The following is a 13,597-nucleotide window of genomic DNA, read 5'->3' on the forward strand; positions in this document are numbered from 1 at the left end:
AAAAATATCTTTTTAATGGCACTTTAAAAATTATATACATTGCTGTTCGTTTTCATTTATTGTACAGTACAAAAGGGCTTCTTCTTAGGTTTCTCTATTTACAGTCTGTTTTCTTGGTAAATTAAGATTTTATTCCAAAGTAACGAGGAAAGAGTAATTCCCTCGTGCAACTAGCCCCACGGATACTTTAAAAAAATATATTTTTATTCAAATGTTCAAATTTTAACAATTAAACATATAAAACACATAACATTTACAAAATAGAAGTTCCTAACCCTACCCCAACCAACTTTCCCCCACCTTCCCCTCAGCAGTTGACATCAACCAGCTCCTCTGTTATGCTCCTGTATTATGCTCCTCTTGCTCAATGTGGGAGCTCAGGGAAGTGGCTGGTTCCTGGTTCCTTCACATGCGGGAAGTGTGTCAAGCTGCAGCTCTTGTTAGACCGCATGACGGCTCTGGAGCTGCGGATTGACTGACTTTGGAGCATCCGCGATGCTGAGGAGGTTGTGGATAGCACGTTTAGCGAATTGGTCACACCACAGATTAGGATTGCTGAGGGAGCAAGGGAATGGGTGACCAAAAGGCAGAGACAAAGCAGGAAGGCAGTGCAGGTGTCCCCTGCGGTCATCTCCCTCCAAAGCAGGTATACCATTTTGGTTACTGTTGGGGGAGATGGCTCACCAGGGGAAGGCAGCAGTAGCCAGGTTCATGGCACAGTGGCTGGCTCTGCTGTACAGAAGGGAGGGAAAAAGAGTGGAAGGTCTATAGTCATAGGGGATTCAATTCTAAGGGGAGTAGATAGGTGGTTCTGTGGTCAAAAACAGGACTCCCGAATGGTATGTTGCCAGCAGGTGCACGGGTCAGGGATGTCTCAGATTGGCTGCAGAACATTCTGAAGGGGGAGGGTGAACAGCCAGTTGCCATAGTGCATATAGGCACCAATCGGTAAAAAAACATGATGAGGTCTTACAAGCAGAATTTAGGGAGTTAAGAGCCAAGTTAAAAAGTCGGACCTCAGATGTAGTAATCTCAGGATTGCTACCAGTGCCACGTGGTAGTCAGAGTAGAAATGAAAGAATAGGCAGGAGGAATGCCTGGATTGAGAGATGGTGCAGGAGGGAGGGGTTCAGATTTTTGGGACATTGGGACCGGTTCTGGGGGAGATGGGACTACTACAAATTGGACGGTCTACACCTGGGCCAGACTGGAACCGATGTCCGTGGGGCTGCTTTTGCTAACGCTGTTGGGGAGGGTTTAAACTAATGTGGCAGGGGGATGGGAACCAAATGAGGAGGTTAGTGGACAGTAAGGAGGTAGTAACTAAAGCCTGTAAGGAACTAGATCATGAAGTCAGCGTGACTAAGGGGAAAAGTAGGCAGGGTGCAGATGATGGACGCAAAGGGACTGGTGGTCTGAGGTGCATTTGTTTTAATCGAAAAAGTGTAGTAGGTAAGGCAGATGAATTTAGGGCTTGGATTAGTACCTGGGAGTATGATGTTATTGACTGAGGGAAGGGCATGATTGGCAACTAAATATCCCAGGATATCTATGCTTCAGGCAAGATAGAGAGGGAGGTAAAAGGGGTGGAGGAGTTGCATTACTGGTCAGAGAGGATATCACAGCTGTGCTGAATGAGGGCACTATGGAGGATTCGAGCACTGAGGTGATATGGGCAGAGCTCAGAAATAGGAAGGGCGCGGTAACAATGTTGGGGCTGTACTACAGACTTCCCAACAGCGAGCGTGAGATAGAGGTACAAAGATGTAAATAGATTATGGAAAGCTGCAGGAGCAATAGGGTGATGGTGATCGGAGATTTTAATGTTTCCAACATTGACTGGGATACACTTAGTGTCAGAGGTCTAGATGGAGCAGAATTTGTAAGGAGCATCCAGGAGGTTTTTCTAGAGCAGTATGTAAATAGTCCAACTCTGGAAGGGGCCATACTGGACCTGGTGTTGGGGAATGAGCCCGGCCGGTGGTTGAAGTTTCAGTCGGGGATTACTTTGGGAATAGTGATCTCAATTCCATAAGTTTTAGAATACTCATGGACAAAGACGAGACTGGTCCAAAAGGAAGAGTGCTAAATTGGGGGAAGGGAACTATACCAAAATTTGGCAGGAGCTGGGGAATGTGGATTGGGTGCAGCTGTTTGAGGGTAAATTCACATTTGATAGATGGGAGGCTATTAAAGAGAGGTTGATTAAAGTGCAGGACAGACATGTTCCTGTGAAAATGAGGGTTAGAAATGGCAAGATTAGGGAACCATGGATGACAGGTGAAATTGTGAGACTAGCTAAGAGGAAAAAGGAAGCATACATAAGGTCTAGGCGACTGAAGACAGAAGAAGCTTTGGAAGAATATCGGGAATGTAGGACTAATCTGAAACGAGGAATCAAGAGGGCGAAAAGGGGTCATGAAATATCTTTGGCTCACAGGGTTAAGAAAAATCCCAAAGACTTTTATTCGTATATAAGGAGCAAGAGGGTAACTAGAGAAAGGGTTGGCCCACTCAAGGACAAGTAGGAAAGTTATGCATGGAGTCAGAGAAAATGGCTGAGATTCTTAACGAGTACTTTGCATTGATATTCACTGAGAAGAGAGACATGACGGATGTTGAGGTTAGAGATAGATGTTTGATTACTCTAGGTCAAGCCGGCATAAGGAGGGAGGATGTGTTGGGTATTCTAAAAGGCATGAAGGTGGACAAGTCCCCAGGTCCGGATGGGATCTCTCCCAGGTTACTGAGGGAAGTGAGAGAGGAATTAGCTGGGGCCTTAACAGATATCTTTGCAGCATCTTTGAACACGGGTGAGGTACCGGAGGACTGGAGAATTGCTAATGTTGTCCCCTTGTTTAAGAAGGGTAGCAGGGATAATTCAGATAATTATAGACCGGTGTGCCTGACATCAGTGGTAGGGAAGCTGCTGGAGAAGCTACTGAGGGATAGGATCTATTCCTATTTGGAAGAAAATGGGCTTATCAGTGATGAGCAACATGGTTTTGTGCAGGGAAGGTCATGTCTTACCAACTTAATAGAATTCTTTGAGGAAGTGAAAGGGACTGTTAGTGAATACAGCAGAATATAGATCTACAGCAGAAAAAACTAAAAGGGCGACAGTACAAGGTACAGTGACTGAGGGCAGCTCAGTGAATAGGCCCAGTAATAACAAAAGGAATAAAACTGGAGATGTTAAGATTCAAATCAGAGGTAAAAAAAACAACATAAGTGTACTTTACCTGAATGCTCGTAGTATTCGGAATAAAGTAAATGAGTTGATGGCACAAATCATCGTAAATGACTATGATTTAGTGGCCATTACTGAAACATGGTTAAAGAATGGTCACGACTGGGAGTTAAATATCCGAGGGTATCAAACTATTCGGAAGGACAGAGTGGATGGTAAGGGAGGTGGTGTTGCTCTGTTATTTAAGGATGACATCCGGGCAATAGTAAGGGATGACACCGGTGCTACGGAGGATAAGGTTGAATCCATTTGGGTGGAAATCAGGAATAGTAAGGCGAAAAAGTCACTGATAGGAGTAGTCTATCGGCCACCAAATAGTAACGATATGGTGGGGCAGGCAATAAACAAAGAAATAACTGATGCATGTAGAAATGGTACAGCAGTTATCATGGGGGATTTTAATCTACATGTCGATTGGTTTAACCAGGTCGGTCAAGGCAACCTTGAGGAGGAGTTTATAGAATGTATCCGCGATAGTTTCCTAGAACAGTATGTAATGGAACCTACGAGGGAACAAGCGGTCCTAGATCTTGTCCTGTGTAATGAGACAGGATTGATTCATGATCTCATAGTTAGGGATCCTCTCGGAAGGAGCGATCACAATATGGTGGAATTTAAAATACAGATGGAGGATGAGAAAGTAAAATCAAATACTAGTGTTTTGTGTTTAAACAAAGGAGATTACAAGGGGATGAGAGAAGAACTATCTAAGGTAGACTGGGAGCTAAGACTTTATGGTGGAACAGTTGAGGAACAGTGGAGAACCTTCCAAGCGATTTTTCACAGTGCTCAGCAAAGGTTTATACCAACAAAAAGGAAGGACGGAAGAAAGAGGGAAAATCGACCGTGGATATCTAAGGAAATAAGGGAGAGTATCAAATTGAAGGAAAAAGCATATAAAGTGGCAAAGATTGCTGGGAGATTAGAGGACTGGGAAATCTTTAGGGGGCAACAGAAAGCTACTAAAAAAGCTATAAAGAAGAGTAAGATAGAGTATGAGAGTAAACTTGCGCAGAAAATAAAAACAGACAGTAAAAGTTTTTACAAATATATAGAGCATAGAACATAGAGCAGTACAGCACAGAACAGGCCCTTCGGCCCTCGATGTTGTGCCGAGCCATGATCACCCTACTCAAACCCACGTATCCACCCTATACCCGTAACCCAACAACCCCCCCCCCCCCAACCTTACTTTTTAGGACAATACGGGCAATTTAGCATGGTCAATCCACCTAACCTGCACATCTTTGGACTGTGGGAGGAAACCGGAGCACCCGGAGGAAACCCACGCACACACGGGGGGGACATGCAGACTCCACACAGGCAGTGACCCAGCCGGGAATCGAACCTGGGACCCTGGAGCTGTGAAGCATTTATGCTAACCACCATGCTACCGCGCTGCCCCAAATAAGACAAAAAAGAGTGGCTAAGGTAAATATTGGTCCTTTAGAGGATGAGAAGGGAGTTGAATTTTAATAATGGGAAATGAGGAAATTGCTGAGGAACTGAACAGGTTTTTTGGGTCGGTCTTCACAGTGGAAGACACAAATAACATGCCAGCGACTGATAGAAATGAGGCTATGACAGGTGAGGACCTTGAGAGGATTGTTATCACTAAGGAGGGAGTGATGGGCAAGCTAATGGGGCTAAAGGTAGACAAGTCTCCTGGCCCTGATGGAATGCATCCCAGAGTGCTAAAAGAGATGGCTAGGGAAATTGCAGATGCACTAGTGATAATTTACCGAAATTCACTAGACTCTGGGGTGGTCCCGGTGGATTGGAAATTAGCAAACGTGACGCCACTGTTTAAAAAAGGAGGTAGGCAGAAAGCAGGAAATTATAGGCCAGTGAGCTTAACTTCGGTAGTAGGGAAGATGCTGGAATCTATCATCAAGGAAGAAATTGCGAGGCATCTGGATAGAAATTGTCCCATTGGGCAGACGCAGCATGGGTTCGTAAAGGGCAGGTCATGCCTAACTAATTTAGTGGAATTTTTTGAGGACATTACCAGTGCAGTAGATAACGGGGAGCCGATGGATGTGGTATATCTGGATTTCCAGAAAGCCTTTGACAAGGTGCCACACAAAAGGTTGCTGCATAAGATAAAGATGCATGGCATTAAGGGTAAAGTAGTAGCATGGATAGAGGATTGGTTAATTAATAGAAAGCAAAGAGTTGGGATAAATGGGTGTTTCTCTGGTTGGCAATCAGTAGCTAGTGGTGTCCCTCAGGGATCCGTGTTGGGCCCACAATTGTTCACAATTTACATAGATGATTTGGAGTTGGGGACCAAGGGCAATGTGTCCAAGTTTGCAGATGACACTAAGATGAGTGGTAAAGTGAAAAGTGCAGAGGATACTGGAAGTCTGCAGAGGGATTTGGATAGGTTAAGTGAATGGGCGAGGTGGCAGATGGAATACAATGTTGACAAATGTGAGGTTATCCATTTTGGTAGGAATAACAGCAAACGGGATTATTATTTAAACGATAAAATATTAAAGCATGCCGCTGTTCAGAGAGACTTGGGTGTGCTAGTGCATGAGTCACAGAAGGTTGGTTTACAAGTGCAACAGGTGATTAAGAAGGCAAATGGAATTTTGTCCTTCAGTGCTAGAGGGATGGAGTTTAAGACTAGGGAGGTTATGTTGCAATTGTATAAGGTGTTAGTGCGGCCACACCTGGAGTATTGTGTTCAGTTTTGGTCTCCTTACTTGAGAAAGGACGTACTGGCGCTGGAGGGTGTGCAGAGGAGATTCACTAGGTTAATCCCAGAGCTGAAGGAGTTGGATTATGAGGAGAGGTTGAGTAGACTGGGACTGTACTCGTTGGAATTTAGAAGGATGAGGGGGGATCTTATAGAAACATTTAAAATTATGAAGGGAATAGATAGGATAGATGCGGGCAGGTTGTTTCCACTGGCGGGTGACAGCAGAACTAGGGGACATAGCCTCAAAATAAGGGGAAGTAGATTTAGGACTGAGTTTAGGAGGAACTTCTTCACCCAAAGGGTTGTGAATCTGTGGAATTCCTTGCCCAGTGAAGCAGTTGAGGCTCCTTCATTACATGTTTTTAAGGTAAAGATAGATAGTTTTTTGAAGAATAAAGGGATTAAGGGTTATGGTGTTCGGGCCGGAAAGTGGAGCCGAGTCCACAAAAGATCAGCCATGATCTAATTGAATGGCGGAGCAGGCTCGAGGGGCCAGATGGCCTACTCCTGCTCCTAGTTCTTATGTTCTTATGTTCTTATGTAGATTGGAGAGTTGGGCGCAGAAATGGCAGATGGAGTTCAATCCGGGAAAATGTGAGGTGATGCATTTTGGAAGATCCAATTCAAGAGCGAACTATACGGTAAATGAAAAAGCCCTGGAGAAACTTGATGTACAGAGAGATCTGGGTGTTCAGGTCCATTGCACCCTGAAGTTGGCTGTGCAGGTCGATAGAGTGGACAAGAAGGCATACTACATGCTTTCCTTCATCGGAAGGGGTACTGAGTACAAGAGTTGGCAGGTCATGTTACAGTTGGGTTCGACTTTGGTTCGGCCACATTTGGAATATTGCGTACAGTTCTGGTCACCACATTACCAAAAGGTTGTGGATGCTTTGGAGAAGGTGCAGAGGAGGTTTACCAGGATATCGCCTGGTATGGAGGGCGCTAGCTATGAAGAGAAGTTGAGTAGATTAGGCTTATTTTCATTAGAAAGACAGAGGTTGAGGGGGGACCTCACTGAGGTCTACAAAGTCATGAGAGGTATAGACAGCTTGGTTAGCAAGAAGCTTTTTACCAGAGTGGGGGACTCAATTACTAGGGGTCACGATTTCAAGGTAAGAGGGGAAAAGTTTAAGGGAGATATGCGTGGAAAGTTCTTTATGCAGAGGGTGGTGGGTGCCTGGAACGCATCGACAGATACATGAATGGGCAGGGAGCAGAGGGATACAGATCCTTGGAAAATAGGCGACAGTTTTAGATAGAGGATCTGGATCGGCGCAGGCTTGGAGGGCCGAAGGACCTGTTCCTGTGCTGTAATTTTTCTTTGCTCTTAGTTCTTTGTTCCTCAAAATGCAATTAAAACAAACCCCATCTCAGTAATAGCTTCATTGAGAATTTGGAGGCAGTTTCGACAGTACTTCGGGTTGGTGGCAGCTCGGCTCATCCCGGGCGGAGAATCGCTGGGGGGGAGTGGGGGGGGGGCGCCGTTGAGCGGCCCCCGACCGGCGCCGTGCTGACCGCATCGGTGCCAATGCCGTCGATTCTCCGTTCTCCGGAGAATCGGCGGACCAGTGTCGGGGCGGCGTGGTGCGAATGACGCCCGGCCCAGCGATTCTCCGGCCCCGTAGTGAGAGAATCCCGTCCATAGAGTGTGCCTTGGTCACATCCAGTGCAGCATGCTGAAAGCAAGGTGCCCTCTCCCTTGTCTGCTGAGACATCTTTTCAATCCTTCCATAGATCATAGAATTTACAGTGCAGAAGGAGGCCATTCGGCCCATCAAGTCTGCACCGGCTCTTGGAAAGAGCACCCTTCCCAAGTCCACAACCCCACCGTATCCCCATAACCCAGTAATCCCACCCAACACAAAGAGCAATTTTGGACACTAAGGGCAATTTAGCATGGCCAATCCACCTAACCTGCACATTTTTGGACTGTGGGAGGAAACCGGAGCACCCGGAGGTAACCCACGCACACACGGGGAGAACGTGCAGACTCCGCACAGGCAGTGACCCAAGCCAGGAATCGAACCTAGGACCCTGGAGCTGTTAAGTAATTGTGCTATCCACAATGCTACCGTGCTGCCCAGATGTGAAGACACTATGGCATACAAGTTATTGGGTTTTTACAGATCTCAAAATCTATATGGTCTTATGGTAACAGATTGGGGAGAGTTAGCTCTGAAGGTAGTTACAATTGGAACTGTTTAATAATACTGTGTAAAGCCATTGTCAGAATTAAGTGCAATTATAGTTTACTTTTTATTTCTATTTCATAATAACCATTTAATTTCATAAAATGATTATAAGGAGTTGGGGACATCATTTCTGGATTTCAAACCTCTCCTCATACTGTACAAATTGAGGATAGTTGAGGGTGCTTGCTTCAACTTTCCCTTCTGGATTTGAATAACTCAGCATTTACCATCAGCCGAGCCCTTAAAAGAGAACAAAGGAGTAACATGGGAGCAACACCGGATCCACTTGGCCCAACACTGCGTCTGAAAATGTGAGACCCTCAATTTCAATGGGCGCAAGCAGATTGCAAATTGCAATTGCCATGCCAACAAACCAGGCAGACCATGTTCCAGCCTGTTGATTGCTGAGTCCACTCAGACATCCAAGGTCTCTTTCAGTTTTCTCCTTCCTATTTTAACCTCAGTCATGAAAGAAATGCATTATTTATTTTTCCTTCCAATGTGCAGTACTTTGTCCATTTTTTCTATTGTGTCAGCCGCGGCTCGAAATCAGAAAAAGATTGTGGCGTCAAATCCAACAGGAAAATCTAGGCTGACACTCCGGTACTGAGGCAGTGCTGCCCTGTTAAAGGTACCTTTAAATTGGGGCCCCTCCTGCTCTCTCAGGTAAAGGTAAATGATATAATTGTGCCATTTTGAATTGTCAATTGACATCACAAACCAACAGACTATCTGAACTTGATCACATTGATGTTTATGGGAACTTACTGTGGAACAATTTACTGCTGTGCTGCCGACATTACAATTGTGACCACACTCGCTTCTTTGTTGAGTGCTTTGGGACATTCATTGGTCATGAAAGGAGCTATATAAATGCAAGTCTTTTCTATTTGGGGCATTTTGGGATACAGCATATGACTAATTTGAGACAGGGAAATATGCTAAACAGAATGCTTGGGAGGGACTGATAATTTTGTGCCCAAGGATCCAAAAGCTATCCACCACTGGGAATTTTCCTTGCCTTCAGTCTGTTTGTTGTAGCATGGTAGCATAGTGGATAGCACTGTGGCTTCACAGCGCTAGGGTCCCAGATTCGATTCCCAGCTTGGGTCGGTGTGGAGTCTGCACTTTCTCCCTGTGTGTGCGTGGGTTTCCTCTGGGTGCTCCGGTTTCCTCCCACAGTCCAAAGACGGGCAGGTTAGGTGGATTGGCCATGCTAAATTGTCCAAAGATGTGCGGGTTAGGTGGATTGTCCAAAGATGTGGGGTTAGGTGGATTGGCCATGCTAAATTGCCCGTAGTGTCCTAAAAAGTAAGGTTAAGGGGGGGGTTGTTGGGTTACGGGTATAGGGTGGATGCGTGGGTTTGAGTAGGGTGATCATTGCTCAGCACAACATCGAGGGCCGAAGGGCCTGTTCTGTGCTGTACTGTTCTATATTCTATAAATTGCCGTTAGTGTCCAAAAGGGTTGGGATGGGTTATTGGGTTAGGATCCAATGACGTAAAAGGTTCATTGGCTTTATTCTGTCTGGCAGGGTGAGTGCAACAATTAACCCTCACTAGGGGTTTGGGTATTCAGCCTCCAGCAGACACTCCAGCTGAGGAACCTGAGGCCACATGCTGCTCCTCTATATGGGAGGGGTGTGTTCCCAAAGCACTGACCCCTCAGCAAGGTTCAGAACCATAGTATGGCTGAGGATCTGACAGCACTGGGATATGCAAGCTCCCATGTCCATGAGTCCCACCTGCACCAGAATGGGCTTTGACAAATGAGCTCCTCGATTGAGAAAGTGGCCATTCTAATGCAAAGCCACATGCAGCAGCGCTCAGAGTGGATCAGAAGCAGCGCACTGACGTTAAAAAGATGCGTGCTACATTGTGTGGCATGGCCTGGTCAGTGGCGCTGATACGGCACAGAGATGTTTAGAGGGTATGCCAGCTGGTAGCTCCCTCCAGCTATTTGAAGTGCAAGCTAAGGGCTGAGGCCATCACCAAGGAATTTGAGGGTCGCACACATCTTGGGGTTGTTGGGGGGCCATCATTATCCAGGATTGCCTGCCCATCTCGCTGAAGTACCATGCATGCAGCAGGGCCCCTTGACAGAGGCTGCCCGTGTAAAATTTCCGCGGCATCAGCCTGTGGAGATCGCAAAACTGGCATCTGCACGACGAGTACGACTGCCACGTGCACCTCAGCCACAAGCGGAAATAACTGAGTGGGCTGCCTCCTCCTTATCTGAGGCCACTTGGGGATCACAGCATTAAAAATGTCTGAGAGCTGAGCCCACCACATAATGCTGAGCACTGTCAATTTGCTGGTGATAAAAGCAGAAGTTTGCTCCTCCTCCCATAATAAGAGAATAAAAATACAGCAGGATTATTCACAAATATCAGATACCAACACCAATTCCAGCTTTTTCGCAGTCCACAAAATGCAATGTCTTCCCAACTTGTTCAAATTAATTCCACAGCTCAATGCAAACTTGGGCCAATACATAAGGATAAGGAGTAGACACCTCCAACCTGCTCTGCCATTTGATAAGATATTCACAGATCTGGTTATGACCTCAACTCCACTTTCCTGTCTAACCCCTTGGCTCCTTTGTCAATCAAGAATCCATCTAACTCTGCTTTAAAAATGTAAATGACCAACTTTTTAAAAATAAATTTAGAGTACCCAATTATTTGTTTTTCCAATTAAGGGGCAATTTAGTGTGGCCAATCCACCTACCCTGCACATCTTTGGGTTGTGGGGGTGAGATCCATGCAAATAAGGGGAGAATGTGCAAACTCCACACGGACACATTGCCAGCTTTAAAATTTGTTCCCTACCTGAACCCCTGAACCAAGTAAATTGAAACACAAAACTAACGGAGTGAATTCCACCTGGAATCTATCCTGACAGTGCGGCACAGCGGCACAATGTTTATTTATCACAGTTGCCTCACAACAGCAGGGACCCATGTTCAATTCGGGCCTTGGGTGACCGCGTGGAGTTTGCACCTTCTCCCCGTGTCTGCGTGGGTTTCCTCTGGGTGCTCCAGTTTCTTCCCACAGTCCAAAGGTGTGCAGGTTAGGTTAAGGGATTAGGGCAGGGTTTGGATCAGAGGATTGGTGCAAACACGATGGGCCGAATGGCCTCCTTCTGCACAGTACGAATTCTAAATAGCATTTCCTGGAACACCACTTGTGCAGGGGGTTTCAGAATCTTGTTGTGAAATATTGTTTTATGGGTGCAATATTTCAATCCACCATCAGGGGGAGGGTTATACAGTTGAACTTCCACTTGATTGCAGCCAGCAGAATACCAGAAGCATTTTCCTTGATTTTCTTCTTAATTCTTACCGTCAAATGCAAAATCTGCCATGCACCAGCACAAATGGGAAGCATTTTTTTAAAAAAACCTTTCAAAATATTCCCTGATATGTTTCAGTGCCTGCTTAATACTGCTGAAAATGGATTTATCACAAAGCCTATGCATGTTTAATCACAGGTCCAATCTAGCACTCGAGGAGTAATCCGATTTTAAATGACTTTAAAAAACCATTTGCTTGTTACATTGGGATAGTCGGTCAATTAAAAAGAATATTCCATTTTTTTATTGAAATTTTCCTGTTAAGTCACCTTGCCTCTGGAGCATTCAGCTTAATTTGAGGAATTTCCTTGAAGACTTGCAGACAGCAGAATCCTGTGTGGATGGGGGTATAAGTGGAGCAGTTTTGTGTGCGGAGCTGGCTTCCAGTGCACGGTTTCTAATCTAATGGAAAAGATCATGGAAGCCTGAACTGAGTGTTCATGTACTTGCACTGGAAATTCCCACATTTGTTAAACCGGTTAAGTCGATTTTGAAGTAAGTTAAACCAAAATAAAATTTCAGATCAATCATGCCATAAAGTATGCAAAGCTCTGCTTTCAGCTCAGCAGTCAGGAACCCTGAGGGAAGACATCGTTGCTCCTGTTTTCCAGCAGTGCCTTACAACAGCAACAGGGAGTGTTAGAACTATTGTAAAGATACTGCAAGAAATACCATTTTTGGAATCAAGACAAGAAAATGATTACTATCGTACCTGTTGTTGCCTTTACTCCAATGTCTACTTCTTGAAGTAGCATCTTTCCCGAAGTGCTTGATATAATCACATCCTGGAGTACAGATTCCCGTTGTCCGGATGAACCCTCAATTCCCTCGGTGACAGAAGCTTCAGTTGGCGGCTCTTTGACTGGCTCACTGAGCAAATGGTCATCAATTACCTAAAAGTGCCAAAAAGTGTCAGCAATCTGCATCAATATCTTCTTCTTCATTTCTTTCTCATATCTTCCAACGTATTTGTCTGTTCCTATGTCCAGTTTGTCCTGGTACAGCTCACTAACCCGTCACCTTTAGCCTTGAGGGGCACCACTCCATATGAAGCACAGCTGACCAGGGGAAACTCTTACTGCTTGTCACAGACCTACAGGAAGTATTTACAGACCTGTTGGTCACATTATAAGCACACCTTCTGCGGCCATCAAGTCCTGAAGTGACACTTGAACCCAGAACCACCAGCTCGGAAACTACCCACTGTGCCACAAGACGTCCCTCCATAAATATAGGTGTCTCAAGAATTGAAATCGATGGGCAAATTAATTCTAAGGCTGACGAGGCAGGGATGAGGGGGAAGCAGGGAGGAGGTATTAGGTGGGGTGAACATTACAGAAAGGATGTAAATGCTCTGGAGAGGGTGCAGATAAGAACAGAAGAACATAAGAACTAGGAGCAGGAGTAGGCTATCTGGCCCCATGAGCCTGCTCCATCATTCAATATGATCATGGCTGATCTTTTTGTGGACTCAGCTCCAGAGCTATTAGAATGTTGCCAGAGCTGGAGAATTGTAGCTACGAGGAGAGATTGGAGAAGTTGGGGTTGTTTTCATAGAATCATAAAATTTAAAGTGCAAAAGGAGGCCATTAGGCCCATCGAGTCTGCACCAGCCCTGGAAAAGAGCACCCTACTTAAGCCCACACCCACCCTCCCCATCCCTGTAACACCACCTAAACGTTTGGACACTAAGGGACAATTTAGTACAGTCAATCCACCTAACCTGCACATTTTGTGGGAGGAAACTGGAGCATAGACATAGAAAAATACATCACAGAACAGGCCCTTTGGCCCACGATGTTATGCTGAACTTTTGTGCATCCGGAGGAAACGCACGCAGACACGAGGACAAAGTGTAAACTCCACACGGTGCTGGGAGATGGCTACCCGGGCCGGGGACAGGAGCAGGTAGTGACTTGCTGCCAAGTTTGCAGACTTGGCGTGTCCCCCTCAGGATCGGGGTGGCCTGACTCAGACTACAATACTGCAGTCTGACTTCACAACGCACCCTTTTGCTGCTACTTACAGGCTCCTGGCTGCTCGCACTGCTGAGTGTTGCCTGTGTCCTTTAAATGTTCAGAAGGCCTCCAGT

At 45.7% G+C, this 13,597-nt stretch overlaps 1 protein-coding gene across 6 annotated transcripts in view; it reads right to left on the bottom strand.

The window, feature by feature from the left end:
* Positions 1–13,597, bottom strand: part of LOC119972690 (collagen alpha-1(XV) chain-like) — a 521,348-nt gene that overhangs the window by 303,542 nt on the left and 204,209 nt on the right. For all 6 annotated transcript variants that reach the window (XM_038809807.1, XM_038809806.1, XM_038809803.1 and 3 more), the window contains one exon: positions 12,218–12,398. In XM_038809807.1, the coding sequence (XP_038665735.1) occupies positions 12,218–12,398 (181 nt within the window). The remainder of the gene's footprint in view (positions 1–12,217; positions 12,399–13,597) is intronic.

Source organism: Scyliorhinus canicula, chromosome 10 (assembly GCF_902713615.1).
Source record: "Scyliorhinus canicula chromosome 10, sScyCan1.1, whole genome shotgun sequence".
In the NCBI taxonomy this organism is placed as follows: Eukaryota; Metazoa; Chordata; class Chondrichthyes; order Carcharhiniformes; family Scyliorhinidae; genus Scyliorhinus; species Scyliorhinus canicula.